A 26,895-nucleotide genomic window follows, 5' to 3' on the forward strand; every position below is an offset into this window, starting at 1 on the left:
TAGAAACTAAACTCTTTATTACTCTCTTAAAAATAAGATATTCGTCAATGCTTTGGACATTCTATAACTCTACTGAACAGCCTCATTTCAGATATAAACATAATCTAAAATATGGTTGAGGTACACATTTTCACAGTCCGTACATTACTCCTGGTTTGTGCTAATGTGCTAATTATCCAATTATAACCAGAGCCAATGTTACAAGGCCCTATAAAATATACTGTTTTTTACTAACACAATTTCACACATCACGCCATTGACATGGAGTGCCATACTGCCTCATAATATAATCCCTTTCAACTATAAAAATATATAAATAAAATATATAATCTAAATACAGTATAATTTTCTAATTACTAATTTGCATACGCAACAGTATCAGAACATAGAAAAATGTGTCCATAGACCATTTTTTCCATTACATATTCCATGTTTTACTTCTTGTAGCTCCCAGAATAAATAAGTGAAGTGATGAATACTTGTGTAAACAGCAGTAAAATGTATTTCAAGCAGTCGGCTAGTGGGAGGAGCTATAGGAGGACAGGCTAATTGTAGATGCTGGAATGGAATGAATGGAACGGTATCAAATATATGGAAACCACAAGTTTGACTCCGTCCATCCCATCCATTACAATGAGCCCGTCCTCCTATAGCGCCTCCCACCAGCCTCCACTGATTTCTAGTGTTACAGCGGTGATTTGGTGAACCATATTTATGTGATAGGTAACCTTGTCTGAGACCAGAAGACTTGTGTCTTGTGGCGTGCAGGAGCCCCGGCTCCACACCCCAGTCATTCACACTAGTAACATGTTTGTTGTGAGTTAACCCTCTGCCTTTTGTTCCAGTGAGGAGAGGGGCGTGTAGTCATGGTCTGGGTCCTCCATGATAGACTGTAGTGCCTCCAGTCCCTCTACAGACACACACAGACTGCCCACCACCACACTGCTGTCCTGCACATCCACAACTACACACTCAGAAAGAGAGACAAAGAGTGGGAGAGGGAGAAGAAAGAGAGAGAGCGATAGAGAGAGACGCACAAAGAAAAACAGAGGGATGGGGTGAGAGAAAACAAAAAGGTTTTACTTCCTGTTGCACAAGTTGACATAAAGACCCAGTTTTCTACACAATATACATACACAATACTCACTGTTCAGGCTGGTCTCAATCAGGTCCTGCTGTTGCTCCAGGATGTCAGGGATCCTGAAGAAGGCCACGCCCACGTCTTCACACTCTTTTTCCTGCTCCTCCTCCTCCGGTGGCTCGCTCACCACCGTGAACCTGATACTGGCCAATCACAACACACCAGAGGTTAGACAGGACCAATCACAGCAGGTCAGTGGTCAGGCAAGGTTAATACGTAATCTCTAGAACGGTCTGTAAATTTCTAGATCTACAGTCTGTCATTTCTAGAACAGTTCAGTCTAGAACAGTGCTGTCCTCGGTCTCGCCTTCTTGTCTTCCATGACCAGCAATGCCATAGAGAAGCACATAACTCATCACTATCTGGTCTATTCATTTAGGCTATTTTCTACCTGACAGTAATGTTGCGTAATGTTACTTTCAGTTTTGCAAGGGAAATCTCAGCTATGCCTCCTTTTTTACTACCAGAATGCATGCGCACGCACGCACGCACACGCAATGTACAAACAAACACACACACTCTTAACCTTTTTCTTACTTTTCCATTTGTGGGTTGCGTCCTTCTAGTACCCCTCTTAGAATCTCCCGTCTGGTCTTGTTATTCTCTATGTCCACATGAATCACTGTCAGGAGAAACAAGGCATGGCTTACTGAATCATATCTGACACTCCAAGTACACACACATACAGAGTCAATGGAGGAAACATTTCAGAGTTGCTCCATCAAGCCTGTCAGTTGCTCTTTAGCTACTTTATCTGTAGCTGAAATTCTACACTGGCAAGGGCTCAGTAAGAATGACAGAGTGTACATTGTATGAGTATTTGTTTGTTTGTGTGTGTGTGTGTGTGTGTGTGTGTGTGTGTGTGTGTGTGTGCTTGAGAGAGTATATGTGTGTGTCAGTGGAGGCTGCTGAGGGGAGGACGGCTCATAAAAATGGCTGGAATGGCATCAAACACATAGAAACCATGTGTTTGATATATTTAATACCGTTCCACCTATTCCGCTCCAGCCATTACCACGAGCCCACCCTCCCCAATTAAGGTGCCACCAACCTCCTGTGGTGTGTGTGTGTTCAGCATATATGTGAGTGTATTAGTGTATGTAGGCTCTCTCTGGTATCCCTTACCATTGCTGTAGTTGTAGTGGCTGGTCTTGCCCGGTGAGGGTTTGGACAGGGACAGTGGCGTCTCTTCAGAGGGCATGTCCAACAGGGAATACTCTACAAACAGCCTGACCACACTACTGTCTGCTGCTGCCCGCGACTCAGGCCTCAGGCTCAGAGACACTATCTCCACACGCACACGCGCAGAAGGCTGCAGAGACAAACAGGACGCTGTAATGTAATAAGACTCGGTAATAGAACTCCACTGGAATAAACAAGGGTTGATCATCATTTAGGCTTTACCTGTGGTGGGATTTTGGAAAGTCTATTGGTTAATATTGATGCTGCGGATCCCATTTACTAGGCTGATGTGTCTATAAGAACACTCTGTAGAATCTTAACCTATCAGGGCAGTAATGACTGAAGAATTCCAGATAGTCATATACTGGAGATGATTCCTTATTTCTTATACCTCCTAATATGTTTGGAAGGATCAGACATAATTGTACTGAAATATAAACTACTAAAATAATGAGAGTAATCTAAAATAGCAAAATAAATTGTAAATATACTGTAAAATAACATTCTAAGCAGATGTGAAAGGAATATACAAGTAACTCACTTGCAGAACAATCGCTCCACCTCCTTCCAGATAGATGATCAGTGAGAAATCTTTTTTCTATCCATCCTTCTAAGCTTTTCTATCCATCAACAATAACAATGCAGCTAATATTGAACTGGATATATCTGTACAGTTCAAATCCACACCATTAATGATGAATGAATACTTGTGTTTTGTTTTGTGCTTTGAATAAAGAATCAATAATCCCATTTGACAAACTGGTTAAAGGTGATCAGTAGAAAACCTTGGCACAGTAAATATACCTACAGCACTAGAGGTTTGTCCAAACATTGGGGGTTGGTAACATAAACAAAAATAACTTAAAGCAAACTAGACTTGTTGAGTAAAACTTTTTTCCCCAAAGCTGATCATCAGCTTTCACCTGGATGCTGGTGTTATATTCCCGTGATACATGGCCCTTACACTGTGTACATTGAAGAACCAACGGCCTTGATATAAACACAACAAGCCCAACAACCTTGATACAGTACTTCCTATCCAACTGTACTTTACTCCTATCCTCAATGGACTCTGAGAGTACAAGGTAAACAGGCTGGGTTCTATCCTCTATCCTTGGTCCACCCACGTTCTGTCCCATGGAGGACTGGCCAGGAACAATGCAGTCATCACTGTCTGAGAGGATAGATTCACTCTGTTCCTCGTACTCCACCACTGGGGCCTCCTCCACATCTGGGGGAGGGGGGAGAGAGGGAAAAATAGGGGGGGGGGGGGGGAGAAATAGAGATTCAGTCATAACCAACGAGAGCATTTCAGGCTTGATGTGTTGCAGAAGGAAGCAAGTGGGGGGGGTAATACTGAGCGATTAAGTAGGACAAGATTCATAAGTGTTGCTGTGAGCGTGTGTGTGTGTACACTGCATGCGTGTTTCGAAAGGAACTGGGGAGAATGAGAACAGTTGACATGACATGACCTATTCTTATTGGCATTGACAGTGAGTTTCATTGATGCAGGCTGAGTGATACAGTTGAAGTCAGAAGTTTACATACACCTAGGTTGGAGTCATTAAAACTTGTTTTTCAACCACTCCCAAATTTCTTGTTAAACTATAGTTTTGGCAAGTCGGTTTGGACATCTACTTTGTGCATGACACAAGTAATTTTTCCAACAATTGTTTACAGACAGATTATTTCACTTATAATTCACTGTATCACAATTCCAGTGGGTCAGAAGTTTACATACACTAAGTTGACTGTGCCTTTAAACAGCTTGGAAAATTCCAGAAAATGATGTCATGGCTTTAGAAGCTTCTGATAGGCTAATTGACATCATTTGTACCTGTGGATGTATTTCAAGGCCTACCTTCAAACTCAGTGCCTCTTTGCTTGACATCATAAGAAAATCAAAATAAATCAGCCAAGACCTCAGGAATTTTTTTTTAGACCTCCACAAGTCTGGTTCATCCTTTGGAGCAATTTCCAAACGCCTGAAGGTACCACATTCATCTGTACAAACAATAGTACGCAAGTATAAACACCATGGGACCACGCAGCCGTCATACCGCTCAGGAAGGAGACGCGTTCTGTCTCCTAGAGATGAACGTACTTTGCTGCGAAAAGTGCAAATCAATCCCAGAACAACAGCAAAGGACCTTGTGAAGATGCTGGAGGAAACAGGTACAAAAGTATCTATATCCACAGTAAAACGAGTCCTATATCGACATAACCTGAAAGGCCACTCAGCAAGGAAGAAGCCACTGCTCTAAAACCACCATAAAAAAGCCAGACTACGGTTTGCAACTGCACATGGGGACAAATATCGTACTTTTGAGAGAAATGTCCTCTGGTCTGATGAAACAAAAATAGAACTGTTTGTCCATAATGACCATCGTTATGTTTGGAGGAAAAAGGGGAAGGCTTGCAAGCCGAAGAACACCATCCCAACCGTGAAGCACGGGGGTGGCAGCATCATGCTGTGGGGGTGCTTTGCTGCAGGAGGGACTGGTGCACTTAGATGGCATCATGAGGAAGGAAGATTATGTGGATATATTGAAGCAACATCTCAAGACATCAGTCAGGAAGTTAAAGCTTGGTCGCACATGGGTCTTCCAAATGGACAATGACCCCAAGCATACTTCCAAAGTTGTGTCAAAATGGCTTAAGGACAACAAAGTCAAGGTATTGGAGTGGCCATCACAAAGCCCTGACCTCAATCCTATAGAAAATTTGTGGGCAGAACTGAAAAAGCGTGTGCGAGCAAGGAGGCCTACAAACCTGACTCAGTTACACCAGCTCTGTCAGGAGGAATGGGCCAAAATTCACCCAACTTATTGTGGGAAGCTTGTGGAAGGCTACCCGAAACGTTTGACCCAAGTTAAACAATTTAAAGGCAATGCAACCAAATACTAATTGAGTGTATGTAAACTTCTGACCCACTGGGAATGTGATGAAATAAATAAAAGCTGAAATAAATCATTCTCTCTACTATTATTCTGACATTTCACATTCTTAAAATAAAGTGGTGATCCTAACTGACCTAAGACAGTGCATTTCTACTAGGATAAAATGTCAGGAATTGTGAAAAACTGAGTTTAAATGTATTTGGCTAAGGTGTACGTAAACATCCGACTTCAACTCTATGTACCACTGCTGAACTTTGAAGGGGGTGTCTGTCCTGTACTACTCAAGGTCAGCATTAACATTGATGGGCTCAGCTATCCCCAGCCTGAAGACTATTGGCAGCAGAATTAAATATTTATGGACTTTCTGGTGAAGAAACATGCCAGCAAACAATAACATGGACTGTTTGCACTTAAAAGAGAATACAATAGTGAGTATTTGTTTCCTAAGGATCCATAGGGGATTTGGTCCCGTGGAGCTCAGTTGGTAGAGCATGGCGCTTGCAATGCCAGGGGTTGTGGGTTCGATCCCCATGGGGGACCAGTTCAAAAATGCATGCACTTACTACTGTAAATCGCTCTGGATTAGAGCGTCTGCTAAATGACTAAAATGTAAATGTAGGTGTAAGACTGAAGAGCCAGAGCTGACCTGCAGCCCTAACCCTATCCTAACTCAGTGTTAGACTAAAAAGCAGGTCCTGTACACTAAAGTCATACTTAAGAGAGTTACAGTCCAGGTTTGGGTTTTGTTTGTAAATCAGGCCTTGCTGGAAAATGATTAAGATTGATGCAAGAAGTAGAAAAATTGCAGCTGCACTCCAAAACACAAGACAGGGAGAGCAGGGAAAACAAACATATCCTTGCCAATTCCGATAGGACCTTGATACAAATTATTAGCGTTATCATTGGACAAAGGAAAACAGAAAACTGGTTGTTATTATTGTTACATGTTTCTGTTAGGGTTGTTGTTGTTGATATCAGTGAGATGCTTACCTTCCATTTGTTCGAGAATCTCCTCGGAAATGTCTGATTCGTCTGAGGTTGACTGAGAGCTGGCTGCGATCACCTGTCCCTCAGAGAAGTAAGACTCTTCCTCATCATCCTCTTCCTCTGTGGTGCTCTGAGGAGGAACTGGTGCTACCTCTGACCCTGTGACCACCTGTGGAGCACATCACCGTTCTATGCATGTAACCCTTGCATAATCTCACAGTAGACAGTAACTCTAAATAAAGCTTAATCATCACATTGAATTGCCTCATTACAGTTCCAGTGTATATACACACACAAACTAAAATTACAACTATAACATGAAGCAAAATAATCCCATCTTCACCAAACCTCAGGAAAGGTATGTGTTTAATATAACGTATAACTCAGAGACGAGAGACATAATGTACCTTTGTTATGGGTGGTAGCTTTGAGACTTCCCTTTTCTCTGTTCCAGGCAAAATAGAGGGATATGAAACATTTTCAGTTTCTTGATTTTCAGGTGCTGTGACATCCATGAATGAGACTTTTTTGCTTGCCGTTTTGTCTTTCACCAAGGTCCGTAGTCTAGGTTTTGGTAACGGTATCTTGGGAGACAAGAATCAAACACAATTTCATGACAAATCAAAAACCAAAAGGTAACTGAAATCAATCTTTTCCCATCAAATGGCATTTCAAAAGGTACATCGTAGTAAATACTATTTCTGTACTGGAAGCCACCTCAAAATCCATCAAACCATCCTTACCTCAGATACAGTGGAAGTAGTAGGAAGAGGAAGAAGAGCTTTGGCCCTTTTCTCTTCCTTCACCACCATCCTCAACTCCTCTTTCTTTCCCTCCCTCTTTTCCTCCTCTTCCCTCTTCTCCTCCACTTCCACCTTCTTCTCCTCTACCTTTCGTGTTGTTAGCTTCACTGGTCTCTCTTTGGGTACAAACTTGGCCTGTTCAACTGTCATGGTAGAGCCAGGAGGAGGGAGGTAGGTGAACTTCCACTTTAGCATCACATCAATATGGCCACTGGGGAGGCCGGACGGGTCAGTCAGCTCAAATGTACCTGAAATTAGGACACACAGAGGGGATGTCAATGGTTGGAGTGGCCCAACTGGTCCCACTCAAACAAAAACGAGTCGTTTGTGTGACTAAGATTCAATAAAATAGGCAAAACATGGAAGTAACGTATGCAGTTTGAAGACACTGACAGATAAAAGTACTAACCAAACCTCCACACATACAAACACACTCAAAGTCAATAATTACCAGTGTAGTTGCTCTAACTAACCACCCTGATTAACTACCAAACTAACCAGTGATGGCCTTGTCGTGGGCCAGAGACAGGAGGGGCACCCTGGCCTTGCCCAGGTACATCTCACTCTGGGTATCGTGGTCATCGAACACGTAGAGCAGCAGAGCCCCTGCTTTCAGGTAGCTGTCCAGCTCTGCCTCCATGGCCACTGGGAAGGACATGTGGTCCTCAAACTGAGGCTCGCTGCAGTCGCCCATGATGCAGGTGTCGTGGTCAGGGAAGTCATAGAACTGGTAGACCACGTAGGGGCTGGGTGGGTGGGCCTGGCGGGATGTCAGGTTGCTGCAGCATCGGACGGTGACGTTGAGCTCATTCAGGTTCAGGCCTTCGTTGGCTGATACTGACTGGAGGGTGGAGGTTGACGGCTTAGGGATTATAGAAAAACAGAGTGGGGTTAGTAAGGATTTATGGGCCAAGTAGGAAATAAGTATTTTAACTAAAGTTTTGTGCAATTGAACCAGCAACATTGAACCACCAAAATAGGGTGGACATTACATTTGGCTAGTTCTGTGTTGTGGCCTGGTTATAAATCTTGTTTAACCCAGAACTAAAATCTCACAGAATTTGGTCAGATTAAGTTCTGGGTTCAAGCACCAGAACTACTGCTGCTTGTTATGTGGACACCTACTTGTCGAACATCTCATTCCAAAATCATGGGCATTAATATGAAGTTGGTCCCCCCTTTCCTGCTATAACAGCCTCCACTCTTCTGGGAAGATTTTCCACTAGATATTGGAACATTGCTGCGGGGACTTCCTTCCATTAATTCACAAGAGCATTAGTGAGGTCGGGCACTGATGTTGGGCGATTAGGCCTGGCTCGCAGTCGGCGTTCCAATTCATCCCAAAGGTGTTCGATGGGGTTGAGTTAAGGGCTCTGTGCAGGCCAGTCAAGTTCTTCCACACCGATCTCGACAAACTATTTCTGTATGGACCTCGCTTTGTGCACGGGGGCATTGTCATGCTGAAACAGGAAAGGGCCTTCCCCAAACTGTTGCCATAAAGTTGGAAGCACAGAATCGTCTAGAATGTCATCGTATGTTGTAGCGTTAAAGATTTCCCTTCACTGGAATTAAGGGGCTTAGCCCTGAACCATGAAAAACAGCCCCAGACCATTATTTCTCCTCCTCCAAACTTTACAGTTGGCACTATGCATTGGGGCAGGTAGCGTTCTCCTGGCATTCGCCAAACCCAGATTTGTCCATCAGACTGCCAGATGGTGAAGCGTGATTCATCACTCCAGAGAACGCATTTCCACTGCTCCAGAGTCCAATGGCAGCGAGGTTTACACCACTCCAGAATCCTATGACGGTGCCACATTGATAGTCACGGAGCTCTTCAGTAAGGCCATTCTACTGCCAATGTTTGTCTATGGAGATTGCATGGCTGTGTGCTCGATTTTATACACCTGTCAGCAACAGGTGTGGCTGAAATAGCCAAATCCACTAATTTGAAGGGGTGTCCACATACTATTTTTTACGTAGTCTGTCCAAGAGAGATTAGTTTGGTTACAATTTCCACTAGCTACCTGCTGTTCCTCATTAAAAGCAGAGCTGAGGTAGCCCAGGGCTTTCATTCTCTCCTTATACAGCCGGATGGCCTGCTCCATGGGCACCCGCAGCCTCACCCAGTACTCCACAGAGCCAAACGACTGCACCTCGCCAGCCACACCTGAGGAGCAGAGAATTGAGAGCAGAGTTACTGTAGGTACTGGATATACAGTAGATAGCTGAGAATCTGAGTTACATACCCTGATAGAAAGAAGACCATATTAAAATCCCTTTTCCCTCACCAACCAGCTGTACGGTCCCATGGGCTTTGCTGTCGTTCTCCAGGAGCTGCGTTAGCCTGAGCTGCCCCACAGCCACTGTCGTAAAGTCCATGCCCCGGGCCAGCTGGAGCTCCAGTGTCACCGAACCCGTGTGAAGGTACTGCAGCAATAGGTCGTCCACCCTCACCACATACTGCGACGTGAAGCCGTACGCTGGCCGGGCGCCCCTGACTACGGGTGTAGCCTGCAGCTCAAAATCGTAGAAGGCGTAGGTGCAGAAGGTGGAGGGCTCACGGTCGCTCAGTGTCTCCAAGGCGACTGAGGAGAGGGTCGCCGTGCCGATGTGGATTTCCAGAAGGTTCTCTCCACGCTCCAGGTGTACGGTCTCGTCGAACTCGTCGGCCACGTCGTCGTCTGTAACCTCGGGTTTGAAAACGTGTGTTTTGGTGCCGTAGGCAATGTCTTTCAGTTGGGCTGTGGGGTGAATGGAGAGAGTACAGTACAACAAGGAAATCAGTTTATATTACAATAAAGACAAAACCAAACAACACAAAACTAGACAAAACAATAAAATCACCACAACCCACAACAATCATGTCAGAATAAATACACACCCTCTAGTTTCCTGATCTTGGCAGCCCTCATGTCCAGCAGCTGGGCAAGACGTTCCAACTTTAGCTCGTACTCCAGTTTGGAATTATCCATCTTACGTGTCACCGCTTCAACTTCCGCCTGAGACACAAGAATACGGTTAAACTTTTTTTTTTTTTAAGTATGTCACCTTATCAAGTAAAATACTACAAATAAAGATAATTTATAAAGTATGTGTAATGTAAGACACCATTAAATTGTCCTTGTTGCAAATGTTATGGAATATCTAGCTACTTTCCTAAGTGTAGAGTAAGTGATTCATGCTGTGCATAACCATGTACCTGGTAGTCCTTGTTGATCTTGTGCTGGACGATGAGCATGTTCCTGGTCTTCTCCAGCTCCTGGATGGTCTCAGTGTGCATGGCCTGCAGCTCCCTCGTGGAGTTCTCCGTGTCGCTACGCACCTCCTCCTCCACCTGCTCCAGGAAGCCTAGCTCACCAGTCCTGTGGGACTTACGCACCTGAGGGAGAAGAATGGTCGTCAGTAGTTACCATAGCAACAAAGTCAGAATTCTGGCTAAACCCCACCTATTTCTACAATTTATCTTCTTAAAATCTGATTCTAAACCTAACCCTAACCTGCTCCCTAACCTTAACCACACTGCTAACCTTATGCCTAACCTTAAATGAAAACCAAAAAGCTATTTTTTGTTTTCATAAATTTTTACAATATAGCCAATTTTGACTTTGTTGCTGTGGTAAACTAATGATAACCGGGAAGGGGGGTTCGTTTCAGTGCAAACTGTAATACTAATGCCCACTTGTGGATGGGAGTGGTAGCATATGGTGATGCTGTATACATTTACATTTGAGTCATTTAGCAGATGCTCTTATCCAGAGCGACTTACAGTTAGTGAGTGCATACATGTTTTTTTTTTCTTTTCTTTTTTCTTCATACAGTTGGGAAAAAAAAGTATTTAGTCAGCCACCAATTGTGCAAGTTCTCCCACTTAAAAATATGAGAGAGGCCTGTAATTTTCATCATAGGTACACGTCAACTATGACAGACAAAATGAGGAAAAAAAATCCAGAAAATCACATTGTAGGATTTTTCATGAATTTATTTGCAAATTATGGTGGAAAATAAGTATTTGGTCATTAACAAAAGTTTCTCAATACTTTGTTATATACCCTTTGTTGGCAATGACACAGGTCAAACGTTTTCTGTAAGTCTTCACAAGGTTTTCACACACTGTTGCTGGTATTTTGGCCCATTCCTCCATGCAGATCTCCTCTAGAGCAGTGATGTTTTGGGGCTGTCGCTGGGCAACACGGACTTTCAACTCCCTCCAAAGATTTTCTATGGGGTTGAGATCTGGAGACTTGCTAGGCCACTCCAGGACCTTGAAATGCTTCTTACGAAGCCACTCCTTCGTTGCCCGGGCGGTGTGTTTGGGATCATTGTCATGCTGAAAGACCCAGCCACGTTTCATCTTCAATGCCCTTGCTGATGGAAGGAGGTTTTTACTCAAAATCTCACAATACATGGCCCCATTCATTCTTTCCTTTACACGGATCAGTCGTCCTGGTCCCTTTGCAGAAAAACAGCCCCAAAGCATGATGTTTCCACCCCCATGCTTCACAGTAGGTATGGTGTTCTTTGGATGCAACTCAGCATTCTTTGTCCTCCAAACACGACGAGTTGAGTTTTTACCAAAAAGTTATATTTTGGTTTCATCTGACCATATGACATTCTCTCAATCCTCTTCTGGATCATCCAAATGCACTCTAGCAAACTTCAGACGGGCCTGGACATGTACTGGCTTAAGCAGGGGGACACGTCTGGCACTGCAGAATTTGAGTCCCTGGCGGCGTAGTGTGTTACTGATGGTAGGCTTTGTTACTTTGGTCCCAGCTCTCTGCAGGTCATTCACTAGGTCCACCCGTGTGGTTCTGGGATTTTTGCTCACCGTTCTTGTGATCATTTTGACCCCACGGGGTGAGATCTTGCGTGGAGCCCCAGATCGAGGGAGATTATCAGTGGTCTTGTATGTCTTCCATTTCCTAATAATTGCTCACACAGTTGATTTATTCAAACCAAGCTGCTTACCTATTGCAGATTCAGTCTTCCCAGCCTGGTGCAGGTCTACAATTTTGTTTCTGGTGTCCTTTGACAGCTCTTTGGTCTTGGCCATAGTGGAGTTTGGAGTGTGACTGTTTGAGGTTGTGGACAGGTGTCTTTTATACTGATAACAAGTTCAAACAGGTGCCATTAATACAGGTAACGAGTGGAGGACAGAGGAGCCTCTTAAAGAAGAAGTTACAGGTCTGTGAGAGCCAGAAATCTTGCTTGTTTGTAGGTGACCAAATACTTATTTTCCACCATAATTTGCAAATAAATTCATAAAAAATCCTACAATGTGATTTTCTGGAGAAAGTTGACGTGTACCTATGATGAAAATTACAGGCCTCTCTCATCTTTTTAAGTGGGAGAACTTGCACAATTGGTGGCTGACTAAATACTTTCCCCCCCCACTGTATATGGTCTAAGTGGACATTACAGTATGACTTCAGGTAGAGATGAGAGACTGATCTGGCCTAAATGGCCATGTACTCTTATAATCGCCACCCGGCACAGCCAGAAGAGGACTGGCCACCTCTCAGAGCCTGGTTCCGCTCTAGGTTTCTTCCTAGGTTCCTGCCTTTCTAGGGAGTTTTTCTTAGCCACCGTGCTTCTACATCTGCATTGCTTGTTGTTTGGGGTTTTAGGCTGGGTTTCTGTATAAGTACTTTGTGACATCTGCTGATGTAAAAAGGGCTTTATAAATACATTTGAATTGAGATAAAATTACCAATTACCTTGATTAGCATCAGTGCCTCACTGAGTTCTGCCACATCGATCTCACTCTCCTGGAAGAGAAACAAACATGAATGCACATCTATAACCATGTTGGTTGAGGAATACGCATTCAAAAACACATTCATTTTTATATGGAGTGAGAAATGGCTCCTGTACCTTGGTGTAAAACTTTATTCGATCCTTTATTTCATCTAACTGCTGCTTTTGCTCCAGGAACCGAAGCTGAATCTCTTCATTTTCTTGACTAAATTTTTCATTCATATCTAAAATAATAATACAATTAAAACATTTAAAATGTAAAATGTTTCTGAATGTGAATGCACACAAAAGGTTCTGGTCGACAGTTACCTCTTTCAACCTTGATCTTGTCCAGAATCTCGTTTTTGTCTGTCAGGTCCGACTTTAGTGCCAACTCTAGCTGGGCTATCTGTAGTTTCAGCTGCTGCTCTCGCATCCTACATTTCTGATCCTGGCTTACATCGAAAGCACTGGGAACACAAAACCATATGTCATCCACAAAATGATCATACAGAAAAGTTTTCAATATAGGATTTCAACATGCACAGCAACGTACAAACGTGGCGTCCAATCCCTCACCTGTTCACCAGTTTATCACAGTTGTCCTTCAGCAGCACTCTCTCCTTCTCCAGGTCATAGATTTGCTCCTGCAACTGTGTTTCATTAAAAAGAGGATCGTTTATTAGCCAAGGGTTTCCCTACAATGTTATGAGATTGCTTCAGTCTCATCAAATTGCTTTGGATAAAAGAGCCTGCTAAATGACTAAACCATAAGGGCCATTTTCCCCAGACACAGATTAAGCTTAGTCCAGGACTATAAAGCATGCTCAATGGAGAATATTGAAAGTGCTTTTTTAGTCGAGGACTTGGCATAATCTGGGTCTGGGAAACCAGCCCCAAATGTATTGTAAGGTTACCTCCTCTGTCCTTCTCTGTGAGAATGAGTTGGCCTGTAGTTTGCTCTCCAGGCCCAGACTCCTCAATCGCTCGTCTTTCAGCTGGCCCGTTAACTCATCCACCTTGGCCATCACAGCTTCATGACTGGCCTTCAAGGTCCTCTGACTCTGCAATCACAACATGGTGGTCATTACCATGGTGACTGGGTTTGAATAGTATGTGTTCTTTCAAACACTTTGAAAGAACAAGATATTTGAAGTTTCCATGTCGATTGATGAGAATGTGCTGTGGAGACCAAAACTTCTTCTGAATCAGCTCAAATATTTTTCTTAAAACCTCCATCTGCTGCAATACTAATGCAACCTGCATTTCACAAATAATCCACACCATACATTGCTAGAGCATTGCTAATAAACTAGTGTCTCCTGGAACATGCAGTTGTATTTTACCTCTTGGAGTTGTAGGAATCTGCCCTCGAGCACAGTGAACGCGTTGCCCTTCTCAACAAGATGCTTCTGCAACCTGATCATCTCCACGTTGTCCTTGATAGTAGATCTGGAGACACCACAACACAGAGGCATGCTTTCGATCACTATTCCCCATATAGTGTGTGTGTGCGTTATGTGTGTGTGCGCGTTGTACGCCGTTACTGAAAAGCAACTGGAGATGCACAGGTACGTGAATACTACCCCTTATTGTGGATGTGAATCTCCCCCCCCCCAAAAAAAAAAATTTAGTTGATTGAGGAGTGTGTTGTTAAGATGCAGAGTAGCTACTTCTGTATGGTATGTTACCTTTGCCCAGTGGTCTGCTGCTCTCTCAGGTGAAGGAGCGTCTCCTCAAATTCTCTCTCCTTCCTCCTCAGCTGGTCCCTCAGCAGCTCTGCAGCTCTGTCCATCTCCTCTATGTGAGACCGTTGAGTCTCGATCACATTCTCACTGACAGACAAAGATTCAGATTAGTTTTATTAGCATGAATGACAAGGTCACTGTTGCTAAAGCAAAGTGAGAAAAAAATATATACTTTTAATAGTGATTAGAGAAAGGGTAAAATATACAGGTAACTGCCAAAATAATGGAACCAACTGAGTAAATGAGTCATACAAGGTATATTGAAAGCAGGTGCTTCCACACAGGTGTGGTTCCTAGGTTAATTAAGCAATTAACATCCCATCATGCTCAGGGTTATGTATAAAATCGCTGGGCAGGCCATTATTTTGGCTACCAAGGCTATGAACCCATAGGATGACAATGACCATATCCACAGGGCACGAGTAGTCACTGAATTGTTTGATGAGCATGAAAACGATGTCAACCATATGCCATGATCTCAACCCAATTGTCAACCATATGCCGTGACCAGATCTCAACCCAATTAAACACTTATGGGAGATTCTGGAGCCGCGCCTGAGACAGCGTTTTCCACCACCATCAACAATACACCAAATTATGACATTTCTCATGAAAGAATGGTGTCGCACTCCTCCAATAGAGTTCCAGACACTTGTAGAATCTATGCCAAGGTGCATTGAATCGGTTCAGCTTCGTGGTGGCCCAACAACCTATTAAGCCCCTATTTTAATGTTTCCTTTATTTTGGCAGTTACCTGCCTCCTGGGCTTTTCATGCACGACAGTGTCTAGGGTTTACCGAGAATGGTAAGACAAACAAAAACAACATCCAGTCAGCGGCAGTCTTGTGGGCGAAAACAGCTCGTTGATGAGAGGTTGAAGGAGAATGGCAAGAATCATGCAAGCTAACAGGCGGGCCACAAGCAGGCAAATAACGGAGCAGTACAACAGTGGTGTGGAAAACGGTCTTGTTAGGTCCCGTGATACCAACTGAGCAAAGTTTCCATGCCCCGATGAATTCAGGCTGTTCTGGAGGCAAAGTTGGGTCCGACCCGGTACTAGATGGGTGTACCTAATACATTTGCCACTGACTGTTTATATGCACACACACACACAATCTATCTATCTACCTACCTATCTATACAGTGCATTCGGAAAGTTTTCAAACACCTTGACATTTTCTACAATTTGTTACGTTACAGCCTTATTCTAAAATTGATTAAATCGTTTTTTTCCCTCATCAATATCATATAATGATAAAGGAAAAACTGTTCTTTTAAAAACTTTGCAAATGTATACAAAATAAACTAAAATATCATATTTACATAAGTATTCAGACCCTTTACTCAGTACTTTGTTGAAGCACCTTTGGCAACGATTACAGCCTCGAGTCTTCTTGGGTATGACGCTACAAGCTTAGCACACCTGTATGTGGGGACTTTCTCCCATTCTTCTCTGCAGATCCTCTCAAGCTCGGTCAGGTTGGATGGGGAGCGTTGCTGCACAGCTATTTTCTGGTCTCTCCAGAGATGTTAGATCGGGTTCAATTCCGGGCTCTGGCTGGTCCACTCAAGGACATTCAGAGACTTGTCCCGAAGCCATTCCTGCGTTGTCATGGCTGTGTGCTTAGGGTCGTTGTTCTGTTGGAAGGTGAACCTTCGCCCCAGACTGAGGTCCTGAGCACTCTGCAGCAGGTTTTCATCAAGGATCTCTCTGTACTTTGCGCCGTTCATCTTTCCCTCGATCCTGACTAGTCTCCCAGTCCTTGCCACTGAAAAACATCCCCACAGCATGATGCTGCCACCACCATGCTTCACCGTAGGGATGGTGCCAGGTTTCCTCCAGACGTGATGCTTAGCATTCAGGCCAAAGACTTCAATCTTGGTTTCATCAGACTAGAAAATCTTGTTTCTCATGGTCTGAGAGTCCTTTAGGTGCCTTTTGGCAAACTCCAAGCGGGATGTCATGTGCCTTTTACTCAGGAGTGGCTTCCGTCTGGCCACTCTACCATAAAGAACCTGATTGGTGGAGTGCTGCAGAGACAGTTGTCCTTCTGGAATGTTCTCCCATCTCCACAGAGGAACTCTGGAGCTCTGTCAGAGTGACCATCGGGTTCTTGGTAACCTCCCTGAACAAGGCCCTTCTCCCCCGATTGCTCAGTTTGGCCGGGTGGCCACCTCTAGGAAGAGTATTGGTGGTTCCAAACGTATTTAATTGAAGAATGATGTAGGCCACTGTTTTCTTGGGGACCTTCAATGCTGCAGACATTTTTTGGTACCTTTCCCCAGATCTGTGCCTCGACACAATCCTCTCGGAGCTCTACGGACAATTCCTTCGACCTCATGGCTTAGTTTTTGCTCTGACATGCACTGTCAACTGTGGGACCTTATATAGACATGTGTGTGCCTTTCCAAATAATCTCTAATCAATTGAATTTACCACAGGTGGATTCCAATCAAGTTGTAGAAACATCAAGGATGATCAATGGGAAAAGGATGCACCTGAGCTCAATTTTGAGTCTCATAGCAAAGGGTCTGTATACTTATGTAAATAAGGTATTTCCGTATTTTGTTTTTTTATACGTTCGCAAAAATGTCTACAAACCTGTTTTCGCTTTGTCATTATGGGGTATTTTGTGTAGATTGAGGAGAAAAAACATGAATTTAATCAATTTTAGAATAAGGCTGCAACGTAACAAAATGTGGAAAAAGTCAAGGGGTCTGAATACTTTCCGAATGCACTGTGTGTATATATATAGCATACTTCCAAAGTTGTGGCAAAATGGCTTAAGGACAACAAAGTCAAGGTATTGGAGTGGCCATCACAAAGCCCTGACCTCAATCCTATAGAAAATGTGTGGGCAGAACTGAAAAGGCTTGTGCGAGCAAGGAGGTCTACAAACCTGATCCTAACTGACCTAAGACAGGGAATTTTTACTAGGATTAAATGTCAGGAATTGTGAAAAACTGAGTTTAAATGTATTTGGCTAAGGTGTATGTAAACTTCCAACTTCAACTGTATATATATACATACATATATATATATATATATATATATATATATATATATATATATATATATATATATATATATATATATATATATATATAAATAATAATAATAATACAGTTGAAGTCGGAAGTTTACATACACCTTAACCAAATTAGGTCAGTTAGGATCACCACTTTATTTTAAGAATGTGAAATGTCAGAATAATAGTAGAGAGAATGATTTATTTCAGCTTTTATTTATTTCATCACATTCCCAGTGGGTCAGAAGTTTACATACACTCAATTAGTATTTGGTAGCATTGCCTTGAAATTGTTTAACTTGGGTCAAACGTTTCGGGTAGCCTTCCACAAGCTTCCCACAATAAGTTCGGTGAATTTTGGCCCATTCCTCCTGACAGAGCTGGTGAAACTGAGTCAGGTTTGTAGGCCTCCTTGCTCGCACACGCTTTTTCAGTTCTGCCCACAAATGTTCTATAGGATTGAGGTCAGGGCTTTGTGATGGCAACTCCAATACCTTGACTTTGTTGTCCTTAAGCCATTTTGCCACAACTTTGGAAGTATGCTTGGGGTCATTGTCCATTTGCGACCAAGCTTTAACTTCCTGACTGATGTCTTGAGATGTTGCTTCAATATATCCACATAATTTTCGTTCCTCATGATGCCATCTATTTTGTGAAGTGCACCAGTCCCTCCTGCAGCAAAGCACCCCCACAGCATGATGCTGCCACCCCTGTGCTTCACGGTTGGGATGGTGTTCTTCAGCTTGCAAGTCCCCCTCTTTTTCTTCCAAACATAACGATGGTCATTGTGGCCAAACAGTTCTATTTTTGTTTCATCAGACCAGAGGAAATTTTTCCAAAAAGTACGATCTTTGTCCCCATGTGCAGTTGCAAACCATAGTGGCGGTTTTGGAGCAGTGGCTTCTTCCTTGCTGAGTGGCCTTTTAGGTTATTTACATTTACATTTACGTCATTTAGCAGACGCTCTTATCCAGAGCGACTTACAGTTAGTGAGTGCATACATTTTTTATTTTTTTTCATACTGGAATCGAACCCACAACCCTGGCGTTGCAAATGCCACGCTCTACCAACTGAGCTACATCCCTGCCGGCCATTCCCTCCCCTACCCTGGACGACGCTGGGCCAATTGTGCGCCGCCCCTTGGGTCTCCCGGTCGCGGCCGGCTACGACAGAGCCTGGATTCGAACCAGGATCTCTAGTAGCACAGCTAGCACTGCGATGCAGTGCCTTAGACCACTGCCCCACAAGGGAGACTTGCATTTTCTCTACTTTTGCATATTTGTGATACTGAATGTTATCAGATCTTCAACCAAAACCTAATATTAGATAAAGGGAACATAAGTGAACAAATAACACAACAATTACATATTTATTTCATAAACAAAGTTATGCAACACCCATTTCCCCTGTGTGAAAAAGTAATTGCCCCCTTACACTCAATAACTGGTTGTGCCACCTTTAGCTGCAATGACTCCAACCAAATGCTTCCTGTAGTTGTTGATCAGTCTCTCACGTCGCTGTGGAGGAATTTTGGCCCACTGCTTTAACTCAGTGACGTGTGGGTTTTCAAGCATGAACTGCTCGTTTCAAGTCCTGCCACAACATCTCAATTGGGATTAGGTCTAGACTTTGACTAGGCCATTCCAAAACTTCCAATTTGTTGCTTTTTAGCAATTTTCATGTAGACTTCATTGTGTGTTTTGGATCATTGTCTTGCTGCATGACCCAGCTGCGCTTCAGCTCACAGACGGATGGTCTGACATTCTCCTGTAGAATTATCTGATACAGAGCAGAATTCATGGTTCCTTCTATTAAGGCAAGTCGTCCAGGTCCTGAGGCAGCAAAGCATCCCTAAACCATCACACCACCACCACCACGCTTTACCTTTGGTATGATGTTCTTACTGTGGAATGCAGAGTTTGGTTTTCACCAGGCATTACTGGAACCATGTCGTCCAAAAAGTTATACTTTTGAATCATCTGTCCATAGAACATTCTTCCAAGAGTCTTGATGATCATCCAGGTGCTTTTTGGCAAACTTGAGTCAACTTTTTGGACGAGATGGGTCCCATTATGCCTGGCGAAAACCAAACCAAATATGCAAAAGTAGAGAAAATTAGAAAGGGGGCAAATACTTTTCATAGCACTGTAGATGATTTTCAGCTTATTATGGATCTTGAAATTATCCTATAAATGTTATACTTTTAAACTAATAGCCTTTCAGTTTATATTCCCCTGTCTATTTTATTCCGTAGTCGTCTGTCAATGTTGTGCAATGTTATATCTATAGTTAACGTTTATGAATTAATGATTTGCCATTTATAATGGTTGGAATCCAACCACTGGATCAATAAATGATTGTAGGCCTATGCTGCAAATGAGTGCAAACTAAACCATAATGGTGCATTGCATCTGACTTGACTATTGAATGTATCAATGTTTTCAATAAATACATTGTTTTAATGTATTTATTCATTTGTTAGGGACAGATACAATTATTCAATGTTTTAATTGTATATTTCCCTAACAGATTGGGCTATTAGTATTATTATTATCATCTACTTATCTATTATTAACTCTACTGCCTAAAACTCTTATAAACCATCTAATAATAACAAGTCAGAGTCGTAACAGTTTTACACTGAACAAAAATATTGAACGCAACATGCAACAATTTCAAAGATTTTACTGAGTTACAGTTCATTTAAGGAAATCAGTCAATTTAAATAAATTAATTTGGCCCTAATCTATGGATTTCACATGACTGGGAATACAGATACGCATCTGTTGGTCACAGATACCTTAACAAATGGTAGGGGTGTGCATCAGGAAACCAATCAGTATCTGATGTGACCTCCATTTGCCTCATGCAGTGACACATCTCCTTCGCATAGAGTTGATCAGTTGATTGTGGCCTGTCGAATGTTGTCCCTCTCCTTTTCAATGGCTGTGAAGTTGCTGGATATTGGCGGGAACTGGAACACGCTGTCGTACACGTTGATCCAGAGCATCCCAAACATGCTCAATGGGTGACATGTCTGGTGAGTATGCAGGCAATGGAAGAACTGGGAAATGTTCAGCTTCCAGGAATTGTGTACAGATCCTTGCGACATGGGGCCGTGCATTATCATGCTGAAACATGAGGTGATGGCGGCGGATGAATGGCATGACAATGGGCCTCAGAATCTCATCACGGTATCTCTGTGCATTCAAATTGCCATCGATAAAATGCAATTGTGTTCGTTGTCCGTAGCTTATGCCTGCCCATACCATAACCCCACCGCCACCATGGGGCACTCTGTTCACAACGTTGACATCAGCAAACCGCTCGCCCACATGACGCCATACACACAGTCTGCCATCTGCCCGGTACAGTTGAAACCGGGATTCATCCGTGAAGAGCACACTTCTTCAGCGTGCTAGTGGCCATCGAAGGTGAGTATTTGCCCACTCAAGTCGGTTACGACATCAAACTGCAGTCAGGTCAAGATCCTAGTGAGGACGATGAGTAAGCAGATGAGTTTCCCTGAGACAGTCTGACAGTTTGTGCAGAAATTATTCGGTTGTGCCAACCCACAGATTCATCAACTGTCCGGGTGGCTGGTCTCAAACGATCCGGCAGGTGAAGAATCCGGATGTGGAGCTCCTGGGCTGGTGTGGTTACACCAGTTGGAAGTACTGACAAATTCTCTAAAATGACATTGGAGGCAGTTTATGGTGGAGAAATTAACATTAAATTATCTGACAACAGCTCTGCTGGACATTCCTGCAGTCAGCATGCCAATTGCGTGCTCCCATAAAACATGAGACATCTGTGGCATTGTGTTGTGTGACAAAACTCAGTAACAGGAAAGTAAACAAATTTGTGCACAAAATCTGAGAGAAATAAGCTTTTTGTGAGTATGGAACATTTCTGGGATTTTTTATTCAGCTCATTAAAACATGGGACCAACACTTTACATGTTGCGTTTATATTTTTGTTCAGTGTAGTTAAAAGCCCTCTTTTACTTAAGCAGACTAACATTTCTACACTACCAGGGGTCTGTCGGGAGGGAGAAACGGGAGGGGGCGGTTCAGTCAGGTAGGATACCCAGCCGGTCTAAAGCCTGCGGCCTGTCTGGTGCTGTGTTGCCTGCGGACAGGGCGGCTAGTCTGTGATTGATAGATAAGACTATGAATTACTTTTAGATGGGCCGGGGGTCTCTTTTCTAGGGCTGGAGGGGGGCGGAGTGACGTCATCATGGGTTAAATGATGATGCAATAATTATTAATGACAGTATGCATTTTGAAAAGTAAAATAGCAATATTGGAAGGATTTTGCTTATGTTTTTTTGCTTATGTATTTTAGTGTTCTGTTTTTTGCTTATGCTTATGTTTTTTAGTGTTCTGTTTTTTTGGACAACCGAATGAATCTTGGTAGAAATAATCAAATCAGGGCTTTATTTAATGGTCATTTGGAATGTCAATTCAATTAGCATTATGGGTAAATAATACAAAACACAGCAGTGGCCAGCCGGATGTAAGAGGCTAAAATGAAGAAAATCGGCACAAAATTATAGGAGATCCTCCTGCAGCTTAGAATACTTAGTGTATAGATTACCACAGTATGAGTCATAACACCCATAAAACCTAGCAGTCAAACAGGGAAATGGTTCCAATCATTTTTCCACCATTCATTTTTCCCATAGGGGATTTTAGAAACACTTAAAATAAGGGCTGTGTTTCGTGTAGGCTTACCCTGGCGTGACGTTTTGATAACCGTGTAAATCTCTCTAGGACAAGGCGACTTTTATCAAATGGTGGAAAAACAATTGGAACCATTGTCCTGATTGACCGCTAGGTTTTATGACACCTCCACTGTGGGGCTCTATTATAATTTATACAACGGGTTGGTCTATTCCAGCCGGTGTCTATTCCACCGGCTAAATCTGACGTTAAAATGCCTATTTACTCTGTTCCATCTGACTGCGCAATCCACTGTCTCATCAGCCCAGCCAAGCAATTTATAAACGTAATATCCACTATAAAAAGCATCTAGACATTATCTCACATTTCTTTTAGACTAACATTTAGTTTTTAACAGCAGAGATTTGTATAAACCTTGCTGTCTGTCTCTCCAACATTTGCAACATTGTTTCAATATTCAAATTCGATCTCCTGCTGTCCCATAGTAATTAACGTGTCGAGAGTCGGGACGAGACAGACAGAAAGGCAGACAGCGTTTCTCAGCCAGTCGAAATCATGAATCAGCTGGCATCATTTTTATGGATATATACAAAGAAATGTAAATTGAAAAAAGGTAAAACGAAGTGCAGCTAGTTTGCAGTCTTCCAGCTTCAGTTTGAAGTGATTGTGTTAGCTGTGTTGTTGGCTGGCTCCTCTGAACAACAGTGTCCTGACGAGAGAGCACATTTTCTATGCCAGGCAAAATCGCGCCTCATTAGCTCATTGTTATGAATGTCTCCAAATAAATGCCACTAGAAAACAGCTTAAACAAATGCAAATGCAGCTACTGTTGTTATTCTGGCTGCACTGTTTGACGTGACTGTAAATTAGCCGTAGTTGGCTAGCTAGCAAGCAAGGGATAAGAACGTTGCCAGCCAGTATGGCAATGGAACATTTAGAACGTCTATAGATACAGAACAAAAAGACTGAACGACTGGGTCGCATCTCTGGCCACTGAACTGATAGAACGAACGATCAGCCGGCTTGGGTAGCAACCCTAGACTTGTGTCGGGACTATATCTTGTGGAAGGATGAAATAGTAGGAATAAATTCATCAAAATATTTTTTTTTAAATGAAAATACGTCAATCATTATTTGAATATGTTGGTAACCCGTTGTATAATATATATATTAAAAAATGAGACCAATGAGAGGGAAGGGGAGATGGAGAGATAAACAGATAGAGAGGGAGGATAGGGAGAGAAAGAGAGAGAGCATTCCAGTCATGGAGGGGATGTTGCTAATATGGGGCAAAAAGTACCGTCCCATACAGTCTAGCTAGCTGATAAGAACAGTACATACAGGTTGCGGATCTCAGCTCTGGCGTCGTCCAGCAAACTGTGTCCGTATCTGGGCAGCAGTCCCTGGGGGGCCCTGCCACTCATCTCCACCTCCACACTTCTGGGGCCTGGGAGACACAAACAGACACAAACGTTAAGGCTAACAGAAAAACTCCCTCCAAAATTCTAACATGAGGTTGACGCCATATTGCTTTCCTATCCAATCTATGCCTAGGGAGTAGAGACTAGGAGTTAATTTGGGATTCAGTGTCAGAGTATCAAAGAGCTACAGTAAAAGGTCACCTCTGGGGGCAGCAGGGGGTAGCTGAGCCAGGGTGAATGTGTCCTCCTTAAGCCTCCGCAGGCCTGTATTGACTCGTGATTGGACATGGCCGTAGGGGTTGGGCCGTTTGCTCTGCGTCTGCAGCTGCTGTTTAGCGGCCAACAGGCGCTGCTTCAGGCCCTCATTCTGCATCTGCAGCTCCTGGACCTAGAATTGAATTACACTCGATTTTGGGTTGCAAATAAACAAAACGTACATCGACAAGATGCACATTTGATATCCCAGAGGATAACACATGAAAGCATTCATGAAAACACTGCCTGTGTCCCAAATGGCACCCTATTCCCTGCACTACTTTTGACCAGAGCCCTAGTAAAAACTAGTGCACTATATAGGGAATAAGGGTGCAATTTTGGACGCATCCACTTATTTCCAAAGTGGTCCACCTTCTCCTGCAGCTCTTCCATCATCTCCTCCAGCTCCACGTCCCGGCCCCCTGGACGCACCCCGCCTGCAGCCACCTGTTCCACACGCTGACGGTCCTTCACCAAGCGCACCAGCTTGGTGGCCATCCTGTGAAAAGCCAAGGTCAGGAAAAACAAGTTAGAAGTTCAATAGAATGGGAGCAGAGGAAAGGGTCAGAAATCCATATGAAGAGTTGTTGAACTCTAAGGTTTGATACTGTAGGGGTATGCATTGGGGTTGAAACCTTTGTTAAATATGTGTGTACGTGTGTGTGTGTGTGTGTGTGTGTGTGTTGCGTGTGTTGCATGTGTGTGCATGCATCCAGGTGCAGTTCCCACCTCTTGATTTTGTCCTCCTGTTTGTGTGCGTGTTGTTTAAGGAGCAGGTTTTCCTCATGGAGGCGTAGGAACCTGTCCTCCAGCTCCTCCCTGCTCACCCGCAAGATCGCCTGCCTCGCCCGGGCATTCTGGGCTACCAGCGACTCTGCAAACAGAACCAGGAAGTTACCACCAGTTTAGACACAAAAAGTTAAGGTGCATAGGGTAGAGTAAAGTAAACTACAGTAAAGTAGTAGGCAATGGCATTAATAACCTGATAATCCCACTCCGACCTTAGTGAGGTTAAGGTTGATGTCTTTAACGGGCACATCTGCTGCAGTCTCGTCAGCAAACGTAGACATGGTTCAATCTGGAAATAAAAGGTCGAGCATTATAGCTACAACCCATCAATGAAAGACAACTAACAGGACACAGCCTCTTCTTGGACACAGCCTCCTGTGGCTTGTTGCATCTAGGAAGGTCAGATAAAAACCATGCAACTAACAGTACTAACTAGCTGCTATCAATGTCTAGAATAGGTGTACATCTTATTCTTGTCCTACTAACTTAGCTACATTTCTCGTTCAAAAGACTACGCTGAGCTCACAAATAGGCTAGCTAAACTAGGTGGGGTTGGCTACCTACAAAACAAGCGGCTCGTCTGAAGTCAAGTCTCAATTAGCTAGCTAGTTTTAGAGTGGATAAGCAAGCTAACAAGTTAGCTATCGTCCATTTCAAACGTGTCTATCCAATGGTAAAGCATGCATAATTTTGACAGTTAACTATTCATTTCTTACACATTTCTTACCGTTTCACAATTAACATTTCACTCCTCGGCGACTGTTGCTAGCAAACAACCTCCTTCCTGTTTCCATGGTGCATGCGTTTCCAAAGAATCATGGGATACGTAGTTTCAGGAGAAGAGTAGTACAGTCAGAAAGGAACAGGCGAGTGAGTATATTCCAAAATATGATGTATAGTGAGTCAGTCTCTAAAAGGTATTTAGTACAGTAGCCTACTTTGTAATGCTGATAGGCGTTCATATCATATCACATCAAAGTAATAATAATCGCGCAAATTCAAAATATACACTTACTGTACACTGTAAACTGTTTAAGGGCTCCGGAGTGGCGCAGCGGTCTAAGGCACTGCATCTCAGTGCTAGAGGTGTCACTGTAGACCCTGGTTTGATCCCGGGCTGTATATCAACTGATCGGGAGTCCCATAGGGCGGCGCACAATTGGCACAGCATAGTCCGAGTTAGGGGAGGCCGGGGTAGGTCATCATTGTAAATAAGAATTTGTTCTTAACTGACTTGCCTAGTTAAATTAAGGATAAATACAAATGTTAACCGGCTTTATCACACTGTTGCAGCCCACAGTATTTTTCAGTGACAAAACGTTTCTGGCGGCCTTCTTCCAGGGGGTGGGTCCAGCTGCGACATAATCTCTCAGATCGCAGTCATCCCTCAGGGTCTCTATGCTGTCACCTACTGCTATGTCATCTTGCAGGAAAAGTGGGGTTTCGAAAGGAGTGGACTTCTTCTTCTTCTTCTTCAGTGGGGTTTATCGGCGGTTGGCATCCAACGTTATGGTGCATTACCGCCACCTATTGTACTAGAGTGTGGGCCAGAGACAGGGAGAAACTAAATCCTACCTGCCAACCCAGTTTCTCTTTAAAAAGATAACAAAATATTTGAGACTATATCTAATGACGTTCTACTCAATATACTCTTTAAACTAATTTCCTGTATCCCCTTCTCCCTCATACTAGATCTCATCCTCTCTCTTTCCCTCTGATACAGCCCACACTGTAGCAATACAATAACATTTACATTTTAGTCATTTAGCAGACGCTCTTATCCAGAGCAACTTACAGTTAGTGAGTGCATACATTACATGCTCCACAGTCTCTATTTCCTGACAATAATAACACTTTCCTGATGGATGCTTTCCTATTACATTTAATGTCTTATTCAACTGGCTGTGTCCCACCCTTAATCTTGTAAAAAATAGCCTCCTCTCTTCTGTCCCTTCCTGCCGTCCTCCCCTCCCCGACTTTCCTCTGTACATGAAATAAATGCCTTCCCTTATTATCTCTATTCCACTGCTCCTGCCATCTCTGCACCATCACTGTATATATCAGTATTTTTGCCTCTGCCTTGCTCATTGAAACTTCAACATCAACATTCCCACTACTAAGTGCTTGTTTAACCTGTTCATCTACTGCCTCGTTCCCCTCCACCCCTACATGGGCTGGGACCCAAGTAAATCTTATCTGAATACCCATCTGTTTAATCC

General features: G+C 43.2%; 1 protein-coding gene across 1 annotated transcript; it reads right to left on the minus strand.

Moving 5' to 3' along the window:
• On the minus strand, positions 1 to 25,473 carry LOC311136880 (protein fantom-like). The gene is made up of 26 exons (XM_084171193.1): positions 25,404 to 25,473; positions 24,870 to 24,965; positions 24,617 to 24,761; positions 24,260 to 24,386; positions 23,834 to 24,020; positions 23,553 to 23,658; positions 14,441 to 14,584; positions 14,096 to 14,201; positions 13,667 to 13,813; positions 13,329 to 13,402; positions 13,080 to 13,219; positions 12,888 to 12,994; positions 12,731 to 12,781; positions 10,213 to 10,392; positions 9,895 to 10,012; positions 9,302 to 9,754; positions 9,038 to 9,180; positions 7,512 to 7,875; positions 6,954 to 7,261; positions 6,618 to 6,794; positions 6,214 to 6,379; positions 3,451 to 3,554; positions 2,267 to 2,453; positions 1,679 to 1,763; positions 1,148 to 1,284; positions 1 to 964 (listed from the first exon to the last, which is right to left on the minus strand). Exons 2-26 carry the CDS (start codon positions 24,955 to 24,957, stop codon positions 822 to 824), a joined length of 3,987 nt encoding a protein of 1,328 aa, XP_084027319.1. The 5' UTR covers positions 24,958 to 24,965; positions 25,404 to 25,473; the 3' UTR covers positions 1 to 821.
• Between the last annotated feature and the right edge of the window lie 1,422 nt (positions 25,474 to 26,895).

This window comes from Coregonus lavaretus, assembly GCF_964263955.1.
Source record: "Coregonus lavaretus genome assembly, chromosome: 11".
NCBI lineage: Eukaryota > Metazoa > Chordata > Actinopteri > Salmoniformes > Salmonidae > Coregonus > Coregonus lavaretus.

Coding starts and splice junctions, on each gene's coding strand:
- LOC311136880 (XM_084171193.1), bottom strand. CDS start 24,957: ATGTCTACGTTTGCTGACGAGACTGCAGCAGATGTGCCCGTTAAAGAC. Junction 9,755..9,894: donor CAAGATCAGGAAACTAGAGG/GTGTGTATTTAT, acceptor TTCACCCCACAG/CCCAACTGAAAGACATTGCC. Junction 9,181..9,301: donor TGGGACCGTACAGCTGGTTG/GTGAGGGAAAAG, acceptor TCTGCTCCTCAG/GTGTGGCTGGCGAGGTGCAG.